This window comes from Halichoerus grypus, chromosome 15 (genome assembly GCF_964656455.1).
Source record: "Halichoerus grypus chromosome 15, mHalGry1.hap1.1, whole genome shotgun sequence".
In the NCBI taxonomy this organism is placed as follows: Eukaryota; Metazoa; Chordata; class Mammalia; order Carnivora; family Phocidae; genus Halichoerus; species Halichoerus grypus.
This window is the reverse complement of record NC_135726.1, coordinates 56,381,272-56,407,121: the sequence shown is the minus strand read 5'-3', so window position 1 is coordinate 56,407,121 and position 25,850 is coordinate 56,381,272. Positions and strand designations below refer to the sequence as shown.

Here is a 25,850-nt window from a genome sequence, read left to right as displayed (position 1 = left end):
TGAGCAGGGAGCCCAATGCGGGACTCAGTCCCAGGACCCTGGGACCCTGATGTGAGCCAAAGGCAGATGCTTAACTGACTGAGCCACCCAAGTGTTCTGACAATAATTTCTGTTATGTTAATTTGCATAAGTGAAAATCAGTTTGCAGAGTAAATATGAAGGAAATTTGGTAGGAAAATATAACCTCACAATATTGATCCCAGGAGTAATAGCAATTCTAAACAGAACAATATCCATGAAGACCACAAATGTTATAGAAGAGCCTCTTACAACAAAAGGACCAGGAGAAGAAAGTTTAATAAGCAGATTCTGCCATTTAAAAAAATATCAGTGAAGTCATTTCTACATGGAGAGCACTGAATGGTTAACGTGGTTCCTACTTTTTAAATTTTGTAATAGGCATTAATTTCTTAATTATTGAACAAATACTAAAGCTTACATGATCCTCTGATATTTCAAGGAAACAAATCCACATCTGACCCCGTCTCCTTCCCAAAGCCACCACAATTGCCAAAGCGTGGATTAGAGCTATAATTGGGGACAACTTATATTCTATACACACACACACAGATACCACATCTACACACTCAAACATTCAAATACACAATCACATATACTCACACACAGTCACTTCCATACAAACACGTTCAGTCCCACATTCACAGACACCCATGCAGACGCACTCATAATGAACCATACTTGCAACGACATAAGCTCACAGGGTCACACTGGGATTAATAAAATCTCATTTAGTCACATGAGGGAGCGTATCTCCATGACGTGTTTGTATATGGAAAAAATGGGATCAAGTATAGTACTCTGGGTGCCTGAAAACAAAGGCTCTTTGCACTCTTTATACTCCTTCCAACACAGCAAGACTCCACAGGGACCATACTCACAACATGTGCCACTGAAAGAACAAGGAGCACTGCCCCTTTAGGTCGAGGTGCGTGGCAAGAAGACAAGGAGTGATACAGTGGGGTAAAAATGAGGCGCACAGGGATAAATGGAGTGCACAGAGTCTGGGGGCTTGGGGTAACAGAGCCACAGGGGAAGAGGGGACAGGACCTGTGTTAGTTTCCTAGGGCTGCTGTAACAAATTAGCACAACTGGGTGGCTAAACAACCCAAAAAATTCTGTCTCACAGTTCTGGAAGTGCTTAAGTGTCTGAAGTCAAGCTATTGGTAGGGCCACACTTTATCTCAAGAATTGAGTCTTTCCTCTTTCTCAGTTCTGGGGACCATCAGCTATCCTGATCTTCTGCAGCTAATAGATGCATCTCTGTCTCTGCCTTCATCATCACACACTGTTCTGTGTGTGTCCAATTTTCTTCTTCTCATTAGGACAGCAGTCATTGAATTCGGGTTTACCCGAATCCAGTATGACCCCATTTTAGCTTGATTACATCTGCAAAGATCCTATTGCCCAGTAAGGTTACAATTACAGTACTGTGGATTAGGACTTAAGCATATTTATTGGAGGCATATTACATAACCCACAACAGGGCTGAAGGGCATTAGGGAGTTAAATGTCACTGAGGGATTAAAGTACACTACAGGTTTTAAGGTTGGGGGTGGGTGTATGCAGGGATGTTTAGGATATGAGGCATATGTGTGTTGAGGAAATAAGAGCGTGAAGGAAATCATGGGAAGAAAAGGGATAATGGGTGATGAATTAATTGGCAAAAGGGAGTTAAAAGGCAAGGTTGGGTAAAAGGCATACAAACCTTATTGCTTAGGAAGGGTTAAAGAACAGAGGGGTGGAAAGGGGATAGTCGCTTGTAAGCTTTTCAATGGAATATACAGTAAAGGACCACAGGTAAAATTGTAAGCCAACGAGAGTCGGGGATACTATGGACAAGGTGTCACCATGGAGAGGGCATGTGTCAACCGGGAGAAGGAGATGGATGCTGTCAACAATCTGAACAGTCCTGGAGGTAGATTCCCCGCTAGAGGCTACAGAGAAAGTCCAATCCCTCATGAAACCTTGATTTTGACCTTGTTGGACCCTAAACAGAAAACCCAGCCAAGCCCACTGCAATTCAGAGATATAAACAGCAAAGTTTTCTTTTTTAGCTCCTAAATGTGTGAAAATTGGTTACAGTAGAGATAGAAAACATCTACACATAGGCATAACTTTAATTGTAAAATAAAAATTATATAATACAAACTTAGAAAAGATTTAAATAAAATAAAAATCCTCATTGATTGCCCCCAGTCAGTAATAATTTAATCTTTAGACATAACAACTCATCAGTTTAAGGCGTATCCTCCTCCTTCTGCAATTTTAGAGTATATGTGCAGTTCCATTTGAAATTGTATAACACACAGGAACTAAAATATTTTGCTCTTGGTTCAGTGTGTACATAACTATTGTCATATCATACTTCCTGTCAATTGAATTGCTTTCCTTAACTAATGCTATATGAAGGTAGTGTTTTCATATCAATATAAATGGAATTACCGCATTCCTAAAACACATCATTTCCCATGGTAATTGTCAATACAACACCCTCGGCGAAACAACCCCTTGTTTATGCACATACCTAGTTAAATGTGTCTGTCTCCTGCTATGACACACATCATGAAATGTAGATCTTTGATTTGTACACAGGTGACTTAACTGCGTGGTTCTGGGACATGAGATTGTTGCACCATAATGACTGTATTTTTTTTTAAGAATGTTTATTTATTCATTTGAGAGAGAGCGAGAGAGCATGAACAGGTGGGAGGGCCAGATGGAAAGGGAGAAGCAGACGCCCCGAGGGGGGAACCAGATGTGGGTCTCCAAACCAGGACCACTGGATCAGGACTTGAGCCTAAGGCAGAGCTTAACCAACTAAGCCACCCAGGTACCCCAAGACTGTGCATTCTTACAGTGAGTGGACAATTGCTGAACTACCCTTGCAAATCAATTAAAAACAAAACAAAACAGAAAGAAACAAAAACGTAATATCCTACCAACTGTGTTTCCACTGTTAAAAAAATTAAACAAGGAAGCCATTAGACTCAAGTGACTCATGTCTCTGTAGCCTCTCTAAGCAAACCATATCTTCATTCAGTCAGTGCACTGGGATGGAAGAAAATGAACTTAACTCTTACAGTCAACCAGGCCTCCCAAAAATAAGGCAACTGCTTAAGGTATATCCAATCAAATACTGGCCTTACGTTCCTTCCATATTCTGTCTGTAAACACCTCACTGCTCCCTCCTACACGTGGAGCATGCCTAAGCATTTGAATAGACAATTAACTGGTCAAAGTAAGTCCTGAAAATTTGAACGTACATCAGTTCGTCTTTTAACACCACACAGTACCACCTTTCATCTTGAGCCCTTTCTCGTGTGGCCTAAAATCTTGCCCATGTTGCAAGAGGGCAGAAGACCCAATATTACATATTTCCCTGTCCTGCTCTGTGCACTTTTGCACATACACACAACACAGCACTGCGACTCTGTCCTGTTTCCCCAGCCTTCACGCTTGGTAATGGCTCCTCACCGGGCCTGGCCAGAGAAGTTTCCACCAAATGCTGCACATGCGCACAAAGGACTTGTGACACAGCCCCTCTCGAGGCCAAAACCTCCCTGCAGTCATGTGCTCCTCCCTTCACCTGCTCAGGTTTCCAGAGGACCTGCCTCCCATCCCATCTCAACCAAGCCCAGACATCCGAGTTCATAGTTCAGGCGAGCTGGGGCCAGAGTCTATGGACAGACCGGTCCTCCCGCTGACCAACGTTGTTACCACATCTAGAGTTTTGGATGGCCTCTCCAGTTTCTGCCTTTCCTAGTACCAAAACCACACATGCGCAGAAAGAGAACGCAGGTGAACCCTTCAAGGTCTTGAGTCAGCCACTCGCCACAATGCAGAGGACCCCAGAGCAGGTGGGGATCAGGGACTGGACGTCCACCATCACCCTGTGCAATATGAACGCATAAGGCGCCCATCAGTCCCACCTCTCCAGCGACCTTCTGACGCCCCCGATTCCTGTTTCATACTTTGGGCCCTAATATTATGGGCACAGAGCTCAGCTGCCCCAGAATTTCCACTGGGAATAGTCCCTCTGGCTAAAGGTGCCTGCCAGAACCCAACAGAGATTTGTCACTTTAGATTCTGTGGAAAATGACCTCAGACCACAAAACTGCTCTCCACGGCTCCTCTGCCAATCTCCGATCGTCCCTTATCAGAACAGCTCAGAGAGCAGAGTTCCCGGTGGGTCCACCTCCTGGGTGGCCCGAGCTGGCATTCCCACTGTCCTGAGGGTCAGACTCATATAAAGGAAAATAAAATACTTACAATTTGGTGGTCAGTTTTGCCTTTCTAGGTAAAACAGTGCATCCCACCTTCTATTCCTGGGATGTCCACTGATAGTCCACACATTAAAATTAACCAAATACATAAATGCAAATGATTGATGCATCAAATTTCCCTCAGAGCCTCTTACCCACTCTTCCTTTCTCTCTCCCAGTCTGCTTTCTATATATTGCCATCACATCCAGCATTACTTTTAAGATTACTGATAATGAAGGAGAAAGAAGGAGATACAACTCCCAGGGAAGCACACCCAGCATCCAAATCCTCCTGGAAAAAATGAACATAAGGCACCCAATTCCCAGGGCTTTAGAAAGATTAACTTACATAATGTATGTAAGATTCCCAGCACAGTGTCCTGGGCCCAGTGCATCCTCATATACCTGGAGTAAGTAGTAGATGCTCAATAAACATTCCTCTGATGCATGAGCACATACTATTTATCCCAAACAGCCTTGCTCAGACACCACTGCCTTTTCTAGTCCCAAACTCAGCTTGCAGGAGATCAGCAGAAATTATCTTTATTGGAGCTGCTAGTAGTCTTCACTGGGAAGGGCAGTATTTGTGTTGACATAGGATGGCTGGATATAAGGGACTCAGGTGTTCTCTGCTTTTTCTAGCTCAGTGCTACTGGAAATGAAGTCTGTGAACAGTGACCTCAATGATTGTTAAAAATACAAATTAGGGATGCCTGGGTGGCTCATTTGGTTAATTGTCTGACTTTGGCACAGGTCATGATCTCAGGGTCCTGGGATCAAGCCCGTGTCTGAGTCCATGCTCCACGGGGAGTCTGCTTATCCCACTCCCTCTGCCCCTACCCCCACTCATGCTCTCTCTGTCTCTCTCTCTCTCAAATAAAATAAATAAAATCTTTTAAAAAATACAAAATAAAAACATGAATTAATGTGTTTCATCCAGACCTAGGGATTCATGAAATCTGAGTGTGGAGCCCCAGAATCAGTTTTTAATGGAAATCCCAAGTGATTTGTATATACATGAAAAATTGACAAACACTGTTTAGAAAAGGGGCTGGCATTTGGGAAACATGCATTGATTAAGGCTGAGTTGTTCACTTCCCCCACATAGTCTAATGAAAAAGTGAAAAATTACAATGATGGCAGAGAGGATATAAAAATTTCCAAAGGTGCTCCCAAGGACAAGAATGCTTGGGGTAATAGCCGTTATCTCAGAGAGGATTTAGGTGAGATATTTTTTCTATGATAGTGTTGGCCCCTCAGCTTGTACATGCGCAGAATGACAACGATAATGAGTCCTAAACACAAAACATCTGTGGTACGTCTGAATTCTGTACAGAGTAAGTCTATGAGTTCCTCACAGGGTGTATCAGCACAGGATCCAAAGCCTGTAATGTTTGTGAAGTATCTGCTGTTTTTGTCTTGTACATACATAGGAACTGTGATATTTACCAGCTCGTGTGGAATCCGGCCCAGGATACTGGAGGGGCCGATGGAACGTGGGACAGTAGCTTAATGCTTTGCCCACCTGGAGTCCTAGGACTGATGATAATAGCCTAGAAGCCACTCAAGGGGCCACAGTTGTCAATGGAAACACCTCTGGACTCTCGTTGAAACTAGAAAAGAAGTCTCAATCCAAAACCATGGAGAAAATGTTTAAAGCTGCCAAGGTTTCTGGGATTCCACTTAGAAATTATGACCAACAGGTGGCCACATTCAGATGACTGAGAAAAACCTCTCAAACTCACCCTGGTTCCATGGGTGTAAAGGAAAAAAAAAATCATGACATAAGATGTAGAATCCTGCAAGTTTCCACTAAAAATCTGGACCAGATTAATGTTTTAAAAAGTGGTATAGGCTTAGTACATTCTGCTGTGAATCTCTGAAATTTATTTGGATTTCTTTTTTCATTACATAGATTGCCATTTTTATTACACCTTTAATGATTTTATGCTGTATAAACTTGTTTTTTTCCCCAAAATGTATATTTAAAACAAGTTTATCTGCATTTACTATGCAGTCTCTGATGTAGAGTAAGTGTTAAGTTCAGGGTAAAGACATTACCACATTCTCTGCACTTGTAGGGTTTCTCCCCTGCATGTATTGTCTTCTGTCAAGGAAGGCTTGAAATCCAGACAAGGGTTTGCCGCATTCTTTACATTTTTTTTAAAGATTTTATTTATTTATTTGAGAGAGAGAGACAGATAGTGACAGAGCTAGCGAGAGAGAGCACAAGCCGGGAGGAGAGGGAGAAGCAGGCTCCCGCCGAGCAGGAAGACTGACGCGGGGCTCGATCCCAGGACCCTGGGATCATGACTCCAGCTGAAGGCAGACGCTTAACCGACTGAGCCACCCAGGTGCCCCCATTCTTTCCATTTTTAAAGTTTCTCCCAGTGTGCATACACAGGTGTTTACTTAGGTTGTCGTTCTGTTTAAAGGCTTTGCCATATTGTCTGCATTTGTTGGGTTTCTCCACAAGTATGTGTACTCTGATGTCAAGGGAAGTCTGAGCAAAAATTAAAGTTCAGCAAATTCTTTACATTGGCTTTTTTCTTTTCTTTTCTTTTCTTTTCTTTTTTAAGATTTTACGCATTTATTTGACAGAGAGAGAGACAGAACAAGCAGTGGGAGCAGCAGAGGGAGAGGGAGAAGCAGGCTCCCTGCTCGATCTGGGGCTCGATCCCAGGGCCCCAGGATCACGACCTGAGCCGAAGGCAGATGCTTAACTGACTGAGCCACCCAAGTGCCCCATTTGCTTTTTTCATCTTTGTAATTATCTGCCTTTTCATCTTTGTAATTATCTGCTTACCTTATTTATTTGAAAAATGATATGTTGTAATGAGGAAATATTACATTCTTTTTAAATTTTTTTTTGGAAATATCACATTCTTTATAGGGTTTGAAACCTTCAAAATACCAATTAAAATAGAAACCCATTTAGGGGCTCCTGGGTGGCTCAGTCGTTAAGCGTCTGCCTTCGGCTCAGGTCATGATCCCAGGGTCCTGGGATCGAGCCCCACATCGGGCTCTCTGCTCAGCGGGGAGCCTGCTTCTCCCTCTTCCACTCCCCCTGCTTGTGTTCCCTCTCTCGCTGTCTCTCTCTGTCAAATAAATAAATAAAAATCTTTAAAAACAAAAAGTAGAAACCCATTTAGTTTTGTCAATTTTAGAACAATGGTTGTCCAACTCATCTTTCATAAAAGTTCCTTTTGGAAACATCAGAGAATCCAGTAATGGCCACTGAAGTTCTAAATTACTTCTCATTAAATCAGTCCATTTATGTTCAAATGCCCATGAGGAGGGAAAGTATTTCTCAAACATAAGTGTCTCCTCCTTCGGCTGAATAGAGAGCTAGTATCCATAAGCAAGATCAAGTCCATATAAGATCAAGTCCATCCTTTCCTGTTGGGTCTGCAATTGACTACCAATGGGAGGGCAGGAGAGCTTCTCCCACCAAAATCCTCCATTTTACAAGTGTCCCATGACTAATTTTCACAGTTGGAAAGGAAAATTTGCTTTGTTCGGGAGGCTGGCCAATGGGCAACATGGTAGATTCATGTCCACACTTAATCTACAAAGTCAGAGACCATGCAGGAAGTGTTTAAGGGGGAGGCACACAGAAGTAGTGAGCATTAACATGCAGGGGAAGCAGTGCTACAGGGCTTCATCATTCCCAATATGATGTCAAGGAGACTCACTGGACTCAGGGAAGGCCACTTTCTAGCATGGTGAAGCTTGATCTTTTAGAAACATTGGGTTCTTGGTTTCCCTAGCATCAGAGGTCAGTTGAAATCTCAAAGAAGCTACAATTAGTCAAGCTATAAGCTAGAGAGCATAGGTAAGGGAGTTAGACATATGTAGCCATTACAGTGCTTGGAACAGTTGTAGTCTGAGGAAGTCTGTATTTGGAAAATAATGTACATACTTTAATGCAGTGTTCATTGAGCTTTTACTCTGTGCACACACATAGGATCCATGGTGCTATGCTGGGACCTCAGGAACATGTAGGTGAGTTAATCCTCATAATACTTTAGGACTTGGTACTAAGTATCTCATATTTTCTCTGACAATGTAAATGCTGGGCCCTGCCTTTCTGTTTCTTTTTCTTTCTTTTTTTTTTTTTTAAAGATTTTATTTATTTATTTGAGAGAGAGAATGAGACAGAGAGAGCATGAGATGGTCAGAGGGAGAAGCAGACTCCCTGCCGAGCAGGGAGCCCGATGTGGGACTCGATCCCGGGACTCCAGGATCATGACCTGAGCCGAAGGCAGTCGCTCAACCAACTGAGCCACCCAGGCGCCCTGTTTCTTTTTCTTTCTTAATGTTGATTGTATAAAATAGAAGCTAAATATCAATTGGAAGATTATACCAAAGCATGAACTGAAACATAAGAGGAAGTTCTCATTGTTGACTAAAAAATGGGCATGAGAAAACAGGAAAATCAAATTTAAACTGTACATATGGATACTCCACACAGATGGGAAAGTTGCAAAGACGGGCAAAGTAAGGTATATATGTCTATGAGGAGAAGAGAAGAAGGAAAAAGAACAAGGTAGAAGTCTGGGAACTTCAAGGGAAAAAGTGCAATTCACAGGAAGAAGAAAAAGAGGAAATATTTGGTAAACAAATATTCTCTGGGCCACTCAAAAACAATAGGCTATAGAGAACTTTCCTCAAACAGGCTTAACTAGGTTCCTCCCTGTTTCTCAAACCTAGTTTATATCATAATGTAGTTACATATGGGGATAGCTCTGATCCTAGGGCAGGTTCTCTCTCTAAATTCTTTTTAGGTAGTGAGGGGGGTGGAAGAGACTTTTCCTGAATCTGCTGGATTTTGATTGGTTTTTAAGTCAAAATAATTTTTCTACCAAAGTGACCCATCACGGAGCAGCCTGAACTTGGCCCACACAAAATGGAGGATATTCGGTTGATTTAAATAAACCACACCCAGAGAAAAAAAAAAATACTGTATGAAATCACATGGAATCTAAAAAAAAAAAAGTTAACATCATCAAAGTGAAGATTAGAATGTTTGCTGCCATCAAGTGAGAGTGAAGGAAATGTTGAGATGTTGGTCAAAAGGTGATTGAGTTAGTAAATGGAACCCGGACTAAAATGGAGTCAGGAAGTGTCAGCAGGGCGAGCTCTCGGGCCTTATCACTCATAGTCAACCAGAAGGGAGGGTCTTGACCTTACACAAGCGTGACCTTGGAAGTAGATTATAGTCTACTATTCCAGCCAGAGGAAGAGATGCTTTTCTTATGGCCCCAGGCAGCAGCCTCACCAGTGAAGACCCACCATCCTCCAAACTACCCTTTTACTACAAAGAACTTTTATTTGTAACAGACTTCTCAACTTACCCCGTATCTCCTCAAAAAAGCATGCCCCTTATTTGTTCCCTGGACCTGCCTACGGTTTTACCACAGCTTGTATGTTCCTAATTACAATTCTCCTTATTCCTGAGTAAACCCATCTTTTGGTGGAAAAATTACTGGCAGTCTCTATTTTTAATGTTAAATATAACAAGACTCACTTATATAGGATGAATAAATACTGGAGTTCTATTGTACAGCACAGTGACCATAGCTAATGTATTGTACACTTGAAATTTGCTAGCAGAATGCATCTAAAGGGTGTCTGGGTGGCTCAGCCGGTTAACTGTCAGGCTCGTGGTTTTGGCTCAGGTCATGATCTCAGGGTCATGAGATGGATCCTCATGTGGGCAGACTGTGCTTGGGATTCTCCCCCTTTCCCTCTCACTCTTCCTCTGCCCCCTCCCCACTCATGTTCTCTCCCTAGATTAAATTAATAAAATCTTTAAAAAAAAAAAAAAGAAAGAAAGAATGCATCTAAAGCATTCTCACCACACAAAAATCTTAACTATATGGAGTGATGGATATGTTCATTAGCTTGATTTTTGGTAATCATTTTGTAGGCAGATAAGGCTAAGGGTCCACAGGAAAAGGAAGACAAGACAAAGATTTCTTAACTGAAGAGAAGTCACTTTAGCCCCCCATCTATTTTAGGATCTATGCCAGCACTCTTTCCCCAAGTACCTGTTCGGTGAATGTCCTGCAATATGTCAAAATTGCAGAAAAATAAACACCAGTAATTCATGGCAGCAAAAGAATGTAAAAACAAACAGCCACTACCAGGCCAGGAGATAGTCTAACCATATCAGAGACAATAAATCCATGGTAAACCTAGCACTGCTGTTTCCAAAGTGGAGACTGCCTTAATACAGAGTCTCCAGCGGATTTGGTGGGAATTAAAGCCCTAGGAGCACCCACGTAACTGACTGAAGGAGCCAGAGAACTCATGATGTCCACCCTTGCAGGTCCTGTGACTTCAATCAACTAGGACCTAGACTCTGTCCATTTAGGAGGACGTTTGACTGATTTTATACTGAAAGATCCTTTGCCAAGTGCCTTCACCAATATGCATGTGCCCTTAGCTTAACATTCACCCAGTTTTGTTGTTTGGAGAGCTAGTTTGGGGAATGTCCCTGGTGTTCTCTTTACTTGTTGCAAGTAAAACCTGTCTTTTCCTATTTTTTGGCTTGGTGGTATCCTTTGGCTCGACATCCAAGAGGTGAAATCATTTTCAAGGTATAACGTCACAATATCTATGGATATTTACTGTTTAAACGATTAGCAATAACTGAATGTTTATAAATGGAAAATAAGGTGCTGAATGCATATGCACAAGAAGCACTGACTTTAATAAGAAAGACAGAAATTTAGGCACCAAAACATGCAGTTCTCTGCTCCCATATATCTGTGGGGGTTTCATCAAAAAGTGAGCACCTAACATTTAGACTGGGAATAAGCAGCCAAACAAAATTTTGATCTCCTTTAATTTGTTCAGTGAGGGGGGAGCCCAGAGTGGGGCCAGACCTGGAAAATCTTCAGAAGACGTTGGATCTGGGCAGGGCCATGGACGGCGAGGGTTCTAGGCTTCTGATCTCCCTGCTATGGTGGATTGTCAGTTCATCCTCCTGAGTTTGTGTTGGGGACAATGGTAGGCTGCCCTAATACGTGCCCCATGTCGTATTGAATGTTCTGAAATAAAAGCTACTTAAGAAAGAGCCAATGCACAAACAACACTCTGACCCCCATTTGTCTCCAGAAAGCAGGAACTCAGTGTGCCAAGTAATAGAAACTTTTCCTGCACAGAAAGGTAAAGAGGTATTCTTATCACCAGGGATAGGGAATTTAGAGCTGAGAAGTCTGCATGAACAAACCTTGTTACTCTTCACTACTTTACTACCACTACCCAAATTCCGTTCAGACTTCCATACTATTTGAAGGCCCAAAGAGGTTTTCCTTATTCTGTCAAATCCTCACAGATGTATTTTCTCTTTTTCTAAAAAGCATAAAAACAATCTGCATTAGTTATTTCTATGGATCTCGCTTTCATTATGGGGTTTGGGTGCATGTAATTATAGTTCAGGATTTGTTTCTCCTGTAATATTTCTTAGTCAATTTGAAATTTAGTCCAGATAAAATAATCTTGAATGTTAAAGGAAAATTATTACTCCCTCCAATTTTTTTTTTTTTTTAAAGATTTTATTTATTTATTTGACAGAGAGAGACACAGCTAGAGAGGGAACACAAGCAGGGGGAGTGGGAGAGGGAGAAGCAGGGAGCCCGCTGAGCAGGGAGCCCGATGCGGGGCTCGATCCCAGGACCTGGAATCATGACCTGAGCCGAAGGCAGACGCTTAAGGACTGAGCCACCCAGGCACCCCTACTCCCTCCAAATTTTTCCATAAAGTCCTTAATAACACAAGTGCAGGTCCGAACATCTGTACCTACCTCAGAATTAGCATTCTAGTTGCATACAAAATGAAATCTTTGTGCATCTGGGTTAAGCATATTCTACATTTTAAAAAAAGATTTTATTTATTTACTGATTTGAGACAGAGAGCGCGAGAAAGAGTGCATGCTGGGGGAGGGGCGGAGGGAGTGAATCTCAAGTAGACTCCCAGGTGAGCACAGAGCTCACTGTGGAATCCATCTCACAGCCCTGAGCTCATGGTTTGGTACCCAGTGGTGGGATAGCCATTTCGGGGCCATGAGAGATGAAAGATGAGCACAATGCTGCATATGGATAATACCAGAGCAAAAACAAAACAAAACAAGAGTGTAACCCACATGATGTCTAAGTCATTTTATCGGACATGGGCTTCCTACATATTCATGTGTAGCTAAAATAAAATATACATCGTATTTTCTATAAGTATTACTCTTTCTTAGTATAGCTGAACACAAGCTCACAGCTACAAAATGAAATGGATTTTTATTATTTTTAAACATTTATTTGAGAGAGAGAGAAAGTGAGAGAGAGATGGAACACAAGCAGGGGGAGGGGCAGAGGGTGAAGCAGTCTCCCCACTGATTAGAGAGCCTGATGTGGGGCTGGATCCCAGGACCCTGGGATCAAGACCTGAGGCAAAGGCAGACGCTTAACTGACTGAGCCAGCCAGGCGCCCCTGAAGTGGATTATTATATTTCAATTGTAATAATGTTCAATGTGATTAACCTGTTATCCAACTTCATTGTACTGGATTCCACACCTGATAGAAATCCTATTTCCACTCCTAGCAGGATGAGTGTAAGAACAGCAAGGGCTGTGAAAGACCATGGGGATTTCTGGCCAAAAATTGGGGGACTCGTTGAAGCAGAGATGCTTACTGTCTCTGAACGCTGACCCGGGACTCCACTAATCGCTAACAAGCACAGAGCCCAGAGCAGGTGATTACCAGCCCTATCATGGGGTAAGTGGAAATGGGGGAGGTACCTGTCAGCTATGAATCAGCCCCTGGAAGATCACCCATCTATAGTGGATCAAACCTATGTTGGGGTTATACACCTGGGATACTAGTGCTTTGTAGAACCACAGCCCATGCCTTGCTGATCCTGCCTATTACAGTGTCCCGAAGGTTTCTTCATCTCCATCTACTCTGCCATGTGACATATTAAAGCAATTGTCTACAGCATTTCCATCATCTCATACCTCCTCACTATCCACTGCCACCAGTCTAGGCCTGAGGAAGGTCAGTAATCTCAATCATCCAACAGCATCTGCTTGTCAGTAACACCCAGGAATGCAGTTCAACCATGAAGAAAAATAGGCATTCCCTGATCCTCAGAAACTCCTCCTAGTGGCCAAGTCTCCATTTCCATTACGTTTCTTTATCAGATAACTCCATTAGAAGCTGGCTTGGACTTTGGAGTGACTACAGGCTCTCTCCAGTTCCCTCCCAACATTGCAAAAGAGTTCTCCAGGGGTGCTTGCAATAGGTCTTATCTTTCTCTCAAGGGAGTGTTCCATCATCATGTTTTACCTATTTTCACATCCCTCTCAGGGCTTAATATCTGAATTAATCCTTGCTTGGCCCACTGGCCTTGCATCCCTCTAATCTCAATTAAGAGGTCAGTGCAAACACTCCAGACACAACACAAGCAAAAAATTGTCTGAGATGAATATGGAGTTAGGAATGAAATTGAGGAGATGCAGAGGAACTGGGGATAATTAAAAAAATAAAAGAAATACAATGTATCTTTCTGTATTCAGAGTCAGGTATGTAACCTGGAAACAGGTGTCCTCTCTCCACATGCAGAATTCACGCAGTTCTTCTTCCTGGAATTTTTCTCTCTCATGCCTTGCCTCATGTTGGAGTATTTTCCTCCTACTCAAGGGGTATCTCTTACCCCCCAGGTACTGCCATGTGTGTATATTCACTTCATTTAAGCATCAAAGGAACCCCTCCATTATGACACGGGGCTCAATCCTTTATTAGGATCCATGGGTGGAGTGCTCGGGAGTCCAGATTGAGCCATTGTCACTAAAACAGATTTAGGTAATCTCTGCGGGGATCTTCTCTAAAGTGTGCACACGGGGAATACCTAGGGTGCCAGGGGAGATGGTCGTTCACAAGGGCAGTGGTTGAGGTGTCAGTTTAAGAAGTTATATTGACTTGTGACTCTGCAGGGCGTTGTTTAGGGGATGCCCTAGTGAGAACGTCTTGTGTCAGTTCAAGTCCCCTGCAAACCACCTGACTACACAAAATGGATGCCAAGTAGCACCATCATGGAGGAGTTTACCTAAACTGCCAATAATACCCCTGATATAATCTGTAATATATCTATCCTGATGTCCCAAGAGTTCCAAGGAGGAGAAAACGACACAACAGATAAACTGTGGGAAATATAACTATATCATATAAAGTCTGAGGCCACTGAGAAAACAGATTACTAGTTGTATTATGTCACTCTGTTACCAAATGGTGATAGATACTGTATGTGGTCTACATTCTTAAATAAGGTGAGGTAGGTAATTATTGGTGGCCGGATAATACATCATTCATTACATATCAGTGTTAACACATTAGAAAGCATTATATTCTATTCATCAAAATACATTCAGATCACACATAGACTAAGTTATGCATTTCAAATCCATTGAGGGATCCTTGTTCAAAATAAAAATTATAAGCATTCAAGAAGCATTCTTTCCCCCCCCTTTAATTATTTAATTATTTATTTTTGCAAGACAGAGAGACAGAGAAAATGAGCTGAGGGAGGGGCAGAGGGAGAAGCAGACTCCATGCTGAGCAGGGAACCCCAGGATCATGACCTGACCCCAGGACCCCAGGACCCCAGGATCATGACCTGAGCCAAAGGCAGTTGCTTAATCGACTGAGTCACCCAGGCACCTCACTATTCATTAAAATATATTTAGATCACACAGAGACTAAGTTAAGCATTTCAAATCCACTGTGGGATCCTTGTTCAAAATACAGATTTTAAGCATTCAAGAAGCATTCTTGTTCTGATATAATGACGTAGGTGTAATAATTTCCATAATTTTCAGGCCTGAAGTAATTATCAAGAAATGCCAATGTACATTTCAATGCCCTTTAGGAAAGAGTTAGCTAACCTCTCCTGCTATCTGGGAAGTTTTCTTTATTTGAACCACATGAACTAATATTCTCTACTTGTGGCTTTTGGTATTATAAAGATACATCAGTATTTTCATGGATTGCCACCACTTTTACTTTTCTTTTTCTTTTTTTTTGACTTTTTAAGATTTTAATTCCAGTCAGTTAACACACAATGTTTTCTTAGTTTCAGATGTACAATATAAGGATTCCACAATTCCATACATCACCCGATGCTCATCAGGACAGGTGCATTCCTTAATTCCCCTCCCCTATTTAACCCTTCCGCCCACTCACCTTTCCTCTGGTAACCCGAAGGTTGTTCTCTCTGGTTAAGCCTCTGTTTCTTGATTTGTCTCTCTTTCTCCCTACACTGTCACTTATTGATTAAATTCCTGGTGGAGAGGTGGATTATGGTCACCCTAAAGGGTCTTCTCACTGCTCTTCCGATTTTTCATTACAGTAATAATTGTAATGTGTTCTTTCTTTTGCTTTGTTCCCTTCTATTGTTGAGGTATATGCAAGCAGTTCCTGTCTCTTTCACCCAGCCGAACAGATGATGTTTACAACTCGAAACAAATTCATCCCAGTGTCCCCTCTGGATTCTACAAGAATGGCCTTCTGTAATAGTTACATGTAGGGACAGATAGTGACAAATTTCAGTCCACATGTAGGGACATGTCTACAACCCCTGTCACCCTGAAGAAGTTACAGAAGATGAGCCCTTCATCTTTCAACAACCTTAAAAATTGAAGGACTAAAAATTGGTCATTGGTGAAATGATGAGAGATAGAAACAGAAGAATATTCACCTTTAACCCAGAAGGCTGACCTATAGCCTGCGTAGTTTTGAGAAGGATCAAATATGTGCTGGTTGGTACATCCTTAAAGGGTCTCAAGACTGCCCGTATATCTCACCCATAGTTAATATCAGACTGAATGATAAGCGCCAGAGAAATATTGTACAAGTAGTTTTATGAGTAGAAATTTGAAAAAAAACATTTATGATTGGGGCACCTGGGTGGCTCAGTGGGTTGAGCATCTGACTCTTGATTTCTGGTCACGTCATGATCTCAGGGTCCTTGGATTGACAGCCCCCTCATTAGGCCTGTGCTCAGAATAGAGTCCGCTTGTCCCTCTCCCTCTGCTCCTCCCCGCCCCCCAGCTCTCTCTCTTTCTCTCAAAGAAATAAATAAGATCTTTAAAGAAAAAAAAGAAACATTTATGATCTAATACTCCCTACATGACCCCTGTCTCTTGAGCACTAAGCATATAACCACCAGCTTCATACAGCCAAAATGAAGCTCTTTCTGCCCTTGGGTCCTGTCCCATGCTACTTGAATAAACTTACTAAGTTGCACCATAAAACATCTCAATAATTATTGCCTGATGGGTGTACTCAACAATCCCACGACAATTTTGTTACCGAAACACCCTGGCTGCCAGTCTCATGAAAAGCCAATACACAAGGCATGAGTTTTAATTAGAAAGGAATATGAAGTTTATTCAGGAGGCTGGCCACTTGGGAAGAAGGTGGAGTCTTGTCCAGAAGCCAACTCTAATGTTTCTGCCCAGCCCAAAGACTTTTAAAGGAAACTTAGGGCAGTTAATCAGTAAAAAGGGGAACAGAGTAATCTGTAACACTTTTTGATTGAGTGCAGACTCAGGGCTGCTACCTATAGACATTAAGGAGGTGCTTGCAGGGTATGTACTGGTCCCCCAGGGGAAGCTTGTGCAAGAGAGTTCAGTCCCAAGGCTTTCTAAGTAAAAAATGCATGATCTATAGATATACAAAAGGAAGATTTGATTAATCAATGACACAGGCTAACGGTGCTTGCTAAAATTTGAAGACTACTAAGTTGGAAGGGCGTTGGCATGGCTTCAAAGCAACTTTAAAAAAGGTCCTCCAGGTGATTCTGTTACTGCAAGTGGAAGGATCTCATTCTTCTGTGAGGCTGACCTCCGCGCTTCAGAGCCAAAATAGAACGTGAAGAGTTGGGGATAAAGAGGAACAACAGCTTTATTGCTTTGCCTGCAAGAGAGGCTGCAGCAGGTCAGGGCCTTCAAAACCGCAAGGGCCCCCAGAGGCAGGGGTGGGATTTCGGTAGGGAAATACCTACAGGATCTAGCTGGTGTCACCGGGAAGTGCGTCTGTGCTGCGTGCTTTGTTCATCACGTTTTCAGGGTGGAACCAGGTGCCTGAAACAAAAGGCTAAAGTGGGGAGAGGAGGGTTGCAGAAGAGAGGAAAAAGGATCCCTAGTTTAATATCAAGGCTTGCTGATGTTTTAATGTAGCCATTTTGATTTTTGTTCAACTTTATGTTTTTAAGCGGTTTCAAATAGTCACCAGGACAACTGTAGGAAGATCACTTCATATTTTACCATGAGAAACCACTCAATATTTTCTAGAATGGATAAAATAAAAAGGTTAACACCAAATTTCAGGGAGAATGTTGAGGAATTAGAATTCTCATATATTGCTGATGGGATCAAAAAATGTACATTCACTTTGGAAAACTGTGTTGCAGGTAGTTATGAAAATAAATATTTACCGGGGCGCCTGGGTGGCTCAGTCGTTAAGCATCTGCCTTCCACTCGGGTCATGATCCCAGGATCCTGGGATCGAGCCCCGCATCAGGCTCCCTGCTCCGCGGGGAGCCTGCTTCTCCCTCTCCCACTCCCCTTGCTTGTGTTCTCTCTCTCGCTGTGTCTCTCTGTCAAAATAAATAAATAAATAAGAAAATATTTACCTACTGAAGGAGCACATTTTGTCACCCCAAAATATGTCTCTTTAGCATAAGGATTATTTTAGGCTGGGTTTTTTTTTTTCCTTTAAAGAGTTTATTTATTTGAGAGAGAGAGTGAGAGAGAACATGAGAAGGGAGAGCGTCAGAGGAAGAAGCAGACTCCCCACTGAGCGGGGAGCCCGACGCGGGACTCAATCCCGGGACTCCGGGATCATGACCTGAGCCCAAGGCAGCCGCCTAACCCACTGAGCCACCCAGGTGCCCCTAGGCTGGGTATTTTAGAGAAAGAGCAGACAGGAGTGCCTGGGTGGGTCAGTCGCTTAAGCACCTGTCTTTGGCTCAGGACCGAACCGCAATGGGTTCCATGCTCAGTGGGGAGTCAGCTTCTCCCTCTCCCTCTGCTAGTCCCCCTCCTTGTGTTTTCTCTCTCTCTCAAATAAGTAAATAAAAACAACAAAAAAAGAAAGGAAACAGCAAAGAAAAAGCTCTGAAACCTAGTCTGGTTATTTTGTAAGAGACATTGGCATTTCTAAGGGAAAACTCCATTTGTAAGACTGTCTCCCTCCGTGTAGCAGAAAGAGGGAGAAAGTGTAAATCTCCAGAAACTCTGATCAGTGGACAAGGCATGGATTAAATTGGAATATCAAACATGGCCTCGATTATTGCTTTTTGCCTGGTCACCTTTCCAAATGCTTCCCAATAGGATCATGTGTGGAGTTTCAAGAAAGGATCATATCCGGTGCCCCCCAGCCCGGATTCTGTCAAGCCGTGTGGGTGGGAACAACAGTGTTGTTTTAATTAAAGGCTCCAGGCGATTCTAGGTGAAGCTAGGGTTAAGCGGAGGGCTTCCCATGAATAGAAGACAGCTGAGTGCAGGCTTTGGCTCAAGGAGGACTAACATGGTCTCCTGTACCGGAATCTGGAAGCTTCAGGTCCATGCGTCACACTTTTCTTCTTTCTCTCTGCTCCAGCAGAAGTTGTGTGTGTCTGGTTGGGGAGGCCCCCTGAAAGCAGAGAAGGAAAACCTCAAAGATTGATCTCCAAGGAGGAATTCATTGTTTCTGAATAGCTCCTCACACAAAAGGCTCGGAAATTGGGCCTTTTCTGCATTTCAAAATCCTGCCTGCAGGTGAGCAGTTTACAGGTGAAGAGGCTCTGTTGGTGGCTTTAAAAGCATTTTCTCCTGATGCAGCTGTGATTTCTCCTGGACTCTCTTCTGAGGAAGAACTCCAAAGGAGGAAGTGAAAGAAGAAATGGCCAGTTCTCAGGTAAGCCTTGCGCCTGAGTTCAGAGGCCCTGTCATCTTTTTCTCCTGAAATTCCTCACATTTAGAAATTGCAAATACGGATTTTTCTAGTTCTGATGTTTCTGCTTTATGTTTACACCTAATTTTTAAACCTTTTCAGAAATGATACTCAAGATTAGGTCTTTAGAACACTTCTCCCCTATAAGCCAGAGCCTTCTATCCCTTCTCTCCAACCTGGCTTCCAGTAGGCCATCAACAGTTGTCACAGTGAATGAAAGACCTGCCCACCAGTATTGAAAATACTCCCTTGGTGACAGATCCACGGGGAAGGTGTGGAGTTAAAGATTCCTACTGCTGAAAAGGGTCTGGTCCTGCGATATCAGTGAAGGAGAATGGTCTTATTTAGGTCCCATCGGGAAGCTTTATCAGCTCTATGTAGACTAGGAGTAAGAAAATGCACAAATAAACAGTGGATATGAAACCCAGAATAACTTGGAATATTCTCTGAAAAAAAAGGGCCGGGGTCATACCCTTTAGACTGTGGGAAAGGTACTGTATCTAAAATAAACTAGATATCACAGGACAGGGAAAGTATAGGTGATTGAAGTTTGCATAAATCAACTGTATTCTCCTAAGTTAATTGACATTCTGATTTACTGTTTAGGGGCTACAAGAATGTGGTATCTCTTGATCGGATGGGGGCCCTCAAATGTAGGGTGATGATCAGGTGTGGGCCGGTGGCAGAAGTAAGAGAATATGCCTGAGGCAGAACAAAGGAGCTAGAAGTTCATTGAATACACAGCAAGGGAGCAGGGACAGGACACTAGAAGAGAGGCTGTCTGCAAGAAGTTAGTGGGTGGGGCCTATTTTTAAAGGGGGAAGATGAGGAGGTATGGGGACAGATGGAATCTTCCCTTTTTTGGGAACTGAACCCGGTTGTAAGTAGCCCATTGGTTAGTTAGGGCCTATGGATATTTCGGGGTGGGTCGCCTGATGGGCCTGTCCGTGTTCAGGCAGATAGTCACTGGCCCTTTCCCCATTCCAGCGCTCAAGCCTGTTTGCCTGAAAGTGGCCTCTACAAAGAATACACTGTTGCAGGGTTCTTGTCTGGCGGAGCTGAAGAATGAATCTCAGACACAAAAGGGTAAAGTGGTAGTTTAGCAAGTGAAGGTGAGAACAGAAAGAAAGCTTTCTAGAGTGAGGGGGTCCCGAATGGGTTGCCACAGAGCGCTTTTATGGTTGGTCTTTTATCGAAAACTGACCAGGGAACTTAAATCTTCTTGATGTCACCAAGGAGAGCACCAAGATTACGTCTCCTTTAAATATCTCATCTCTGATGTTTAAAACAAACAAGGTGGTCTGGTTCTGTTCCCTTATCTCTGGTTTCCTTATGCCTCCTCATTCCTGGGATTTTTGGTGAGCCTGGTCACTTAGCCCCCTACCTATCAATCCCTACCTAGCCCCACCTGTCCCTTACTCAACACCAATAGTAATAGGTCCTTCAGTGTGCGTTAAGCACTGGTAACTTGTTTCATTACAGCTGATGTTAACTTCTTTTAATGGTTTAATAGCCAGATAGCTCCCTTGTAATGCTCATATTTTCCTTCTTATATTCATAAGGGTCTTCGATGGATTTACTGAGTGATGTGCAGAAACCATCACATTTCACCTGGAATCTTTCTTCTGAGTTTTTCTTTGCTTGTAGTTTCTGATCAGGAGAACAAAGCAAAAAAAAAAAAAAATTTAGAGAAAAATGAAATGTCCTTACAACTTGCAGCCCACAGATAAATACTTGAGACATGCAAAGTATGACTTTCCTCAAGGAATTCACAAGTGCCTTAGTGTAATGCTTTGCTAGAGGCAAAAGGAACCTTAGTTTGACAATAGCCAGACCTCCAGGATCCTGTAAGTCCTCTTCAATATATGAAAATCCCTTTAGAAACTTCTTTTATCTCTATCCCCCCCAACTGAAAAGCATATAATCAGTACCTTCCCCAAATCACACTGCAGCTCTTTCTGCCAACGGGTCCTGTCCCTGAGGTTTAAATAAAAACAGATTTTTTTTCACCAAAAATGTCTCAAGAATACTTTCTTTTTTTTTTTTTTTTTTTTTTAAGATTTTATTTATTTTTTTTGACAGAGAGAGACACAGTGAGAGAGGGAACACAAGCAGGGGGAGTGGGAGAGGGAGAACAGTCTTCCTGCGGAGCAGGGAGCCGGATGTGGGGCTTGATCCCAGGACCCTGGGACCGTGACCTGAGCCAAAGGCAGACGCTTAACCATCTGAGCCACCCAGGCGCCCCTCAAGAATACTTTCTTGACTATTTGCTCCCAACCCACCTCACATCAGTTTCCACTGCAGAAATGAAGACTCTCACCTTCGTGTAGTTGATAGTATTGACTTCTGGGAGTGGAGGATCTAAATTAGTCAGACCTCCATCCTGTGAGTTTTTACTTTATTCCACACTCATGTCATAGACATACTCTTTATTTAAAAAAAAAAAAAGATTTTATTTATTTATTTTAGAGAGTGCGAGAAATAGTGTGTGTGAGAGAGAGAGGGATGGGTGATCCAAGGTAGAGGGGGAGGGAAAGAATTTCAAGCAGACTCTGTGCTGAGTGATCCCAGGACCCTGAGACCATGACCTGAGCCAAAATCAAGAGGAAGATGTTTTACCCATTGTGCCACCCAGGTGCCCTATTTCCTCCTTTGTATTTCAGAAGAAAACAAGAATCATATAATTAACATGTTTGAGTGTCTTAAAATCCTGAAATATATCGCAGATGATGATTGAAACAAAAGCGTTCAATGAAATACTATGTTGTGGGATCTTTGAGCATGATGGTCAAGAAAGAATTCTTGAGATGTTGTATGGTGCCAGATAGTAGGTTTATTGAAGTAGCACAGGGACAGGATCCATGGGCAGAAAGAGTTGCACATTGGCTGCATGAAGCTCGTGGTTACATGCTTAGTGTTCAAGGGGGAGGGTAGGTGCCCAGAGTATTAGATCAGAAATGTTGCTTTGAATTTGTATTTGTAAAACTACTTCTGCAAGATTTCTCTGCTGTCTTTCAGTTCAATATTAACATTGGTGAGATAAACAGGCAGTCGAGAGAACCTTTAAGAATGTAGCAAGTAGTATATATTTGATTCTTAGCAGAGCTATGCAGCCTATGGGTCAGCCTTCTGATTTATTTTTTATTTTTTAAAGATTTTATTTATTTATTTGTCAGAGAGAGAGAGAGAGAGAACACAGGCAGGGGGAGAAGCAGGCTCCCCACTGAGCAAGGAGCCCGATGAGGGGCTCGATTCCAGGAACCTGGGATCATGACCTGAGCCAAAGGCAGACGCCCAACAGACTGAGCCACACAGGTGTCCCCAGCCTTCTGATTTAAAGGTAAACATTTTTCTGCTTGTATCCCTCATCATACTAGACTCATAAATAATAGCTGTTTTATCTGTATCATTCTATGTGTTTGGGTTGATAGTGTGAATAAAAGAAGCATCATCATCCACAACATGATTTATAAGTGTCATGTCACTGAAAATGGTTCTTGAATTAATCACCATGACAATTTTCTACTCTATCACTTTTAATGTGTATATAACTACTTCCTAAATGTGTGGATGGGTGCATGAAATGTAAAAAGATCAATTTTGCATGGATAACTTTTTTGTTTCCATCATTGTCATGTTTGACACCTGCTATGAACATCGGTTTAGAGTCCTCTCTGGATATTGACCTGTGTGTCCTTTTCAATCAACTCTGGGACCAATAACTGGGTTAAAACCTGATTCCCTTTGTACATTAGGTAAGTGAGGTTTGTGCTTCTCCGTAGGTGGAGAATTTTAGTATTACAATGAGGTAAAGGTAACTGTAGACCACTCCATGGGTTACACCTTGGTCCCTCTGCCTCAAACTGGGCCAGCCCAAGCACTTCCCCTGGGCAGTCATTACCTTTTATTGGATAGTTTCTGCTTTCAACACAGGAGACTCTGCCAGTGGGGTGTTTTGGCTAAAGTAAGGATATCATTCTGGACTGACCTTGGCAACTGAAACAGGAATTTTCTCCTTTTCCAAGGCCCTTGTTACTTTGTTAGTTCTTTCTGTCCTTCAGGGAAAGGCTTCAGTCCATCTAGTGAATGTATCTACAAATACCAAAAGGGATTCGACCCTTCCAGGGGCCATTGGCATTACAGTAAAGTCTGTTCACCAATCCTCCCCTGGCATTGCCCCCTGAATTTGAGTTGCTCTAACTAGAAGGGTACCAGAGGTCTGGTTTGTACATTACTAGTCTACAGTAGGCGCATTGGTTTGTTATTTTCTCAATTTCCTTCACCACTGGGGTGCTCATAATCTTTAGTAGCCATAGGTATAAGGCTTCCTTACCATAATGGGATGAGTCAGGTGCATTCTTCAGGAGTCTACAAGCTGTCTCCTTGGTACCCAGTTTCTCAGGTTGTTATTCATCATCCATCCTCCGACTGTTGGGGACCATTGGCAGCCCAATTTTACAGCCTCTTTTATCTCATCGTGGAAGTAGGAAGAAGTGCACTTATATAATGGTAGAGAAGAAGTTACTGGCAAATACGAAGTCTCCCCAGACTTGGGTATCCTTTTTATGGCTGCATTAGCCAAATTATTTTCCTCTGTTACCTCAGAATTGCCTTTTTGAGGCCTCTGCAATGAACTGCTGCCACTTCTTTAGGGGTATGTATGGCTTCTAGCAGGCTTTGGATTTCCTTGACATGTTGAATTTGTCCGTTTTTGTATTTAGGAGTCCTCTTTCCTGCCATATGGCTCCATGGGCATGAATTATGGAGAAGGCCTACTTATTTATTTTATTTTTTAAAACATTTATTTTAGAGAGAGTGAGTGTAGTGGGGAGGGGCAGGGAGAGAGGGAAAGAGAATCTTGAGCAGACTCCATGCAGAGCGTGGAGCCTGATGCAGGGCTCAATCTCACCACCCTGAGATCACGACCCGAGCTGAAACCAAGAGTCAGACCCTGAAAATGACTGTGCTACCCAGGCACCCTGAGAAGGCATATTTAGAATCAGAGTACAAGGTTAACATCTTGTCTTTATCCTATTTTATTTTATTTTATTTTATTTTACTTTATTTTTAAGTAAGCTCTACACCAGTATGTGAACTCCTGACCCCGAGATCAAGAGTTGCATGACTGAGCCGGGCAGGAGCCCCTTTACCCAATCTTATTTATTTATTTAGACTTTATTTATTTGACAGAGAGACACAGTGAGAGAGGGAACACAAGCAGGGGGAGTGGGAGAGGGAGAAGTAGGCTTCCCACAGAGCAGAGAACCTGATGCGGGGCTTGATCCCAGGACTCTGGGATCATGACCTGAGCCAAAGGCAGACCATTAATGACTGAACCACCCAGGCACCAGTATTTATTTATTTTTTAGAAGATTTTATTTATTTATTTGAGAGCATGAGATTGCATGAGTGGGGGGAGAGGGAGAAGCTGGCTTCCTGCTGAGCAGGGAGCCCAATGCAGGGCTTGATCCCAGAACCCTGGGATCATGACCTGAGCTGAAGGCAGACGCTTAACCAACTGAGCCATCCAGGCGCTCCTAAACCTTTGTCTTTTAACCAATTACATAGAGCTCTGACCTGCTCCCAGTGCATGCTTCCAGTCATGGAAGCTGCTGCCTCCTTTGTCTTGGATTTTAAGTGAAGGAAGAGGTGCACAAGGGCCAAACAGCCAGGGTGATTTAAATTGGGAATAACAATAAACAGACCAAACAACCAGGTGGGATGGAGATTTCTTTCATTCTCCTAGACCTTAGACTAGTCTCTGTTAGATCACTCCAGTTTCATCAGGATGGAGCATCTAAGCCTCTGAATGGCTGGGTCATGGGGTCTTCTTTCACTGGGGATGTCTCGACTCCACTCCAATGAGTATTTAATTCCCCCACAGTATCCTGTTATGTCAGCTTGTCCAGACTTGGTGAGACCACTCTAGTTTACCTCTGAAAGCTGTGGCACAGACCTGGTGTAACTTATACAACAGATGTCCTTCTAAGTAAAAATCATTAGGGTGGTCACTAGATTTCAGGTGAGATCAGAGAAGCAGGCTGGTAGTCACAAGCACCAGGAAGTAAGAGCTCCCATGAGGCACCTGGCTGGCTCAGTCAGTGGAACATGCGACTCTTGATCACAGGGTCATGAGTTTGAGCCCCCTGTTGGGTGTAGAGATTACTTAAAACGAAAAAAGTGAGAGTATTCCCCCCCCACCTCCCACCACCCCCTCCAGGAATCTGCCCTTGTCCCAGTAGCTTGAATGGGTTAGCCAGGGTGGATTTCCACTGTCCAATACTCCATCCATTGGAAACCAGGGAACCAGAGGGCGGAAACTCAGGACACCTGTCCCTCGGTAAGTGAACTAAGGTATAGAAACTACACCAGGTGGAGTTGTCACACAAATGAAATTTTATTTGCAGCAAATAAGGAGATTACAGGGAATAACTTCCAAAGCCTTGACTCCCCAAGCAAGGGTGAATGGGTTCCTTTTATTTAGAGTTAGGATGAATATTTAGAAATGGCAGCCTTGTCATCATATGTAGAGGTGGGCATCAGTTGCACATGCGCCTTAAGTAAATAGTTCTTTAC

General features: G+C 42.8%; 1 protein-coding gene across 4 annotated transcripts in view; it reads left to right on the top strand.

Annotated features, from left to right (window-relative positions):
• The window catches only part of LOC118548101 (KRAB domain-containing protein 5-like), a 55,753-nt gene extending 36,602 nt beyond the window's left edge, over nt 1-19,151 (top strand). For 2 of the 4 annotated variants that reach the window (XM_036111859.2, XM_078063433.1), the window contains exon 5: nt 18,945-19,151. In XM_036111859.2, the coding sequence (XP_035967752.2) occupies nt 18,945-19,039 (95 nt within the window). In that variant the 3' untranslated portion in view covers nt 19,040-19,151. Of the gene's footprint in view, nt 1-12,885; nt 13,411-18,944 lie in introns of those variants that run through there. The other 2 variants (XM_078063437.1, XM_078063435.1) reach the window with 1 other exon arrangement.
• Nucleotides 19,152-25,850: the final 6,699 nt, after the last annotated feature.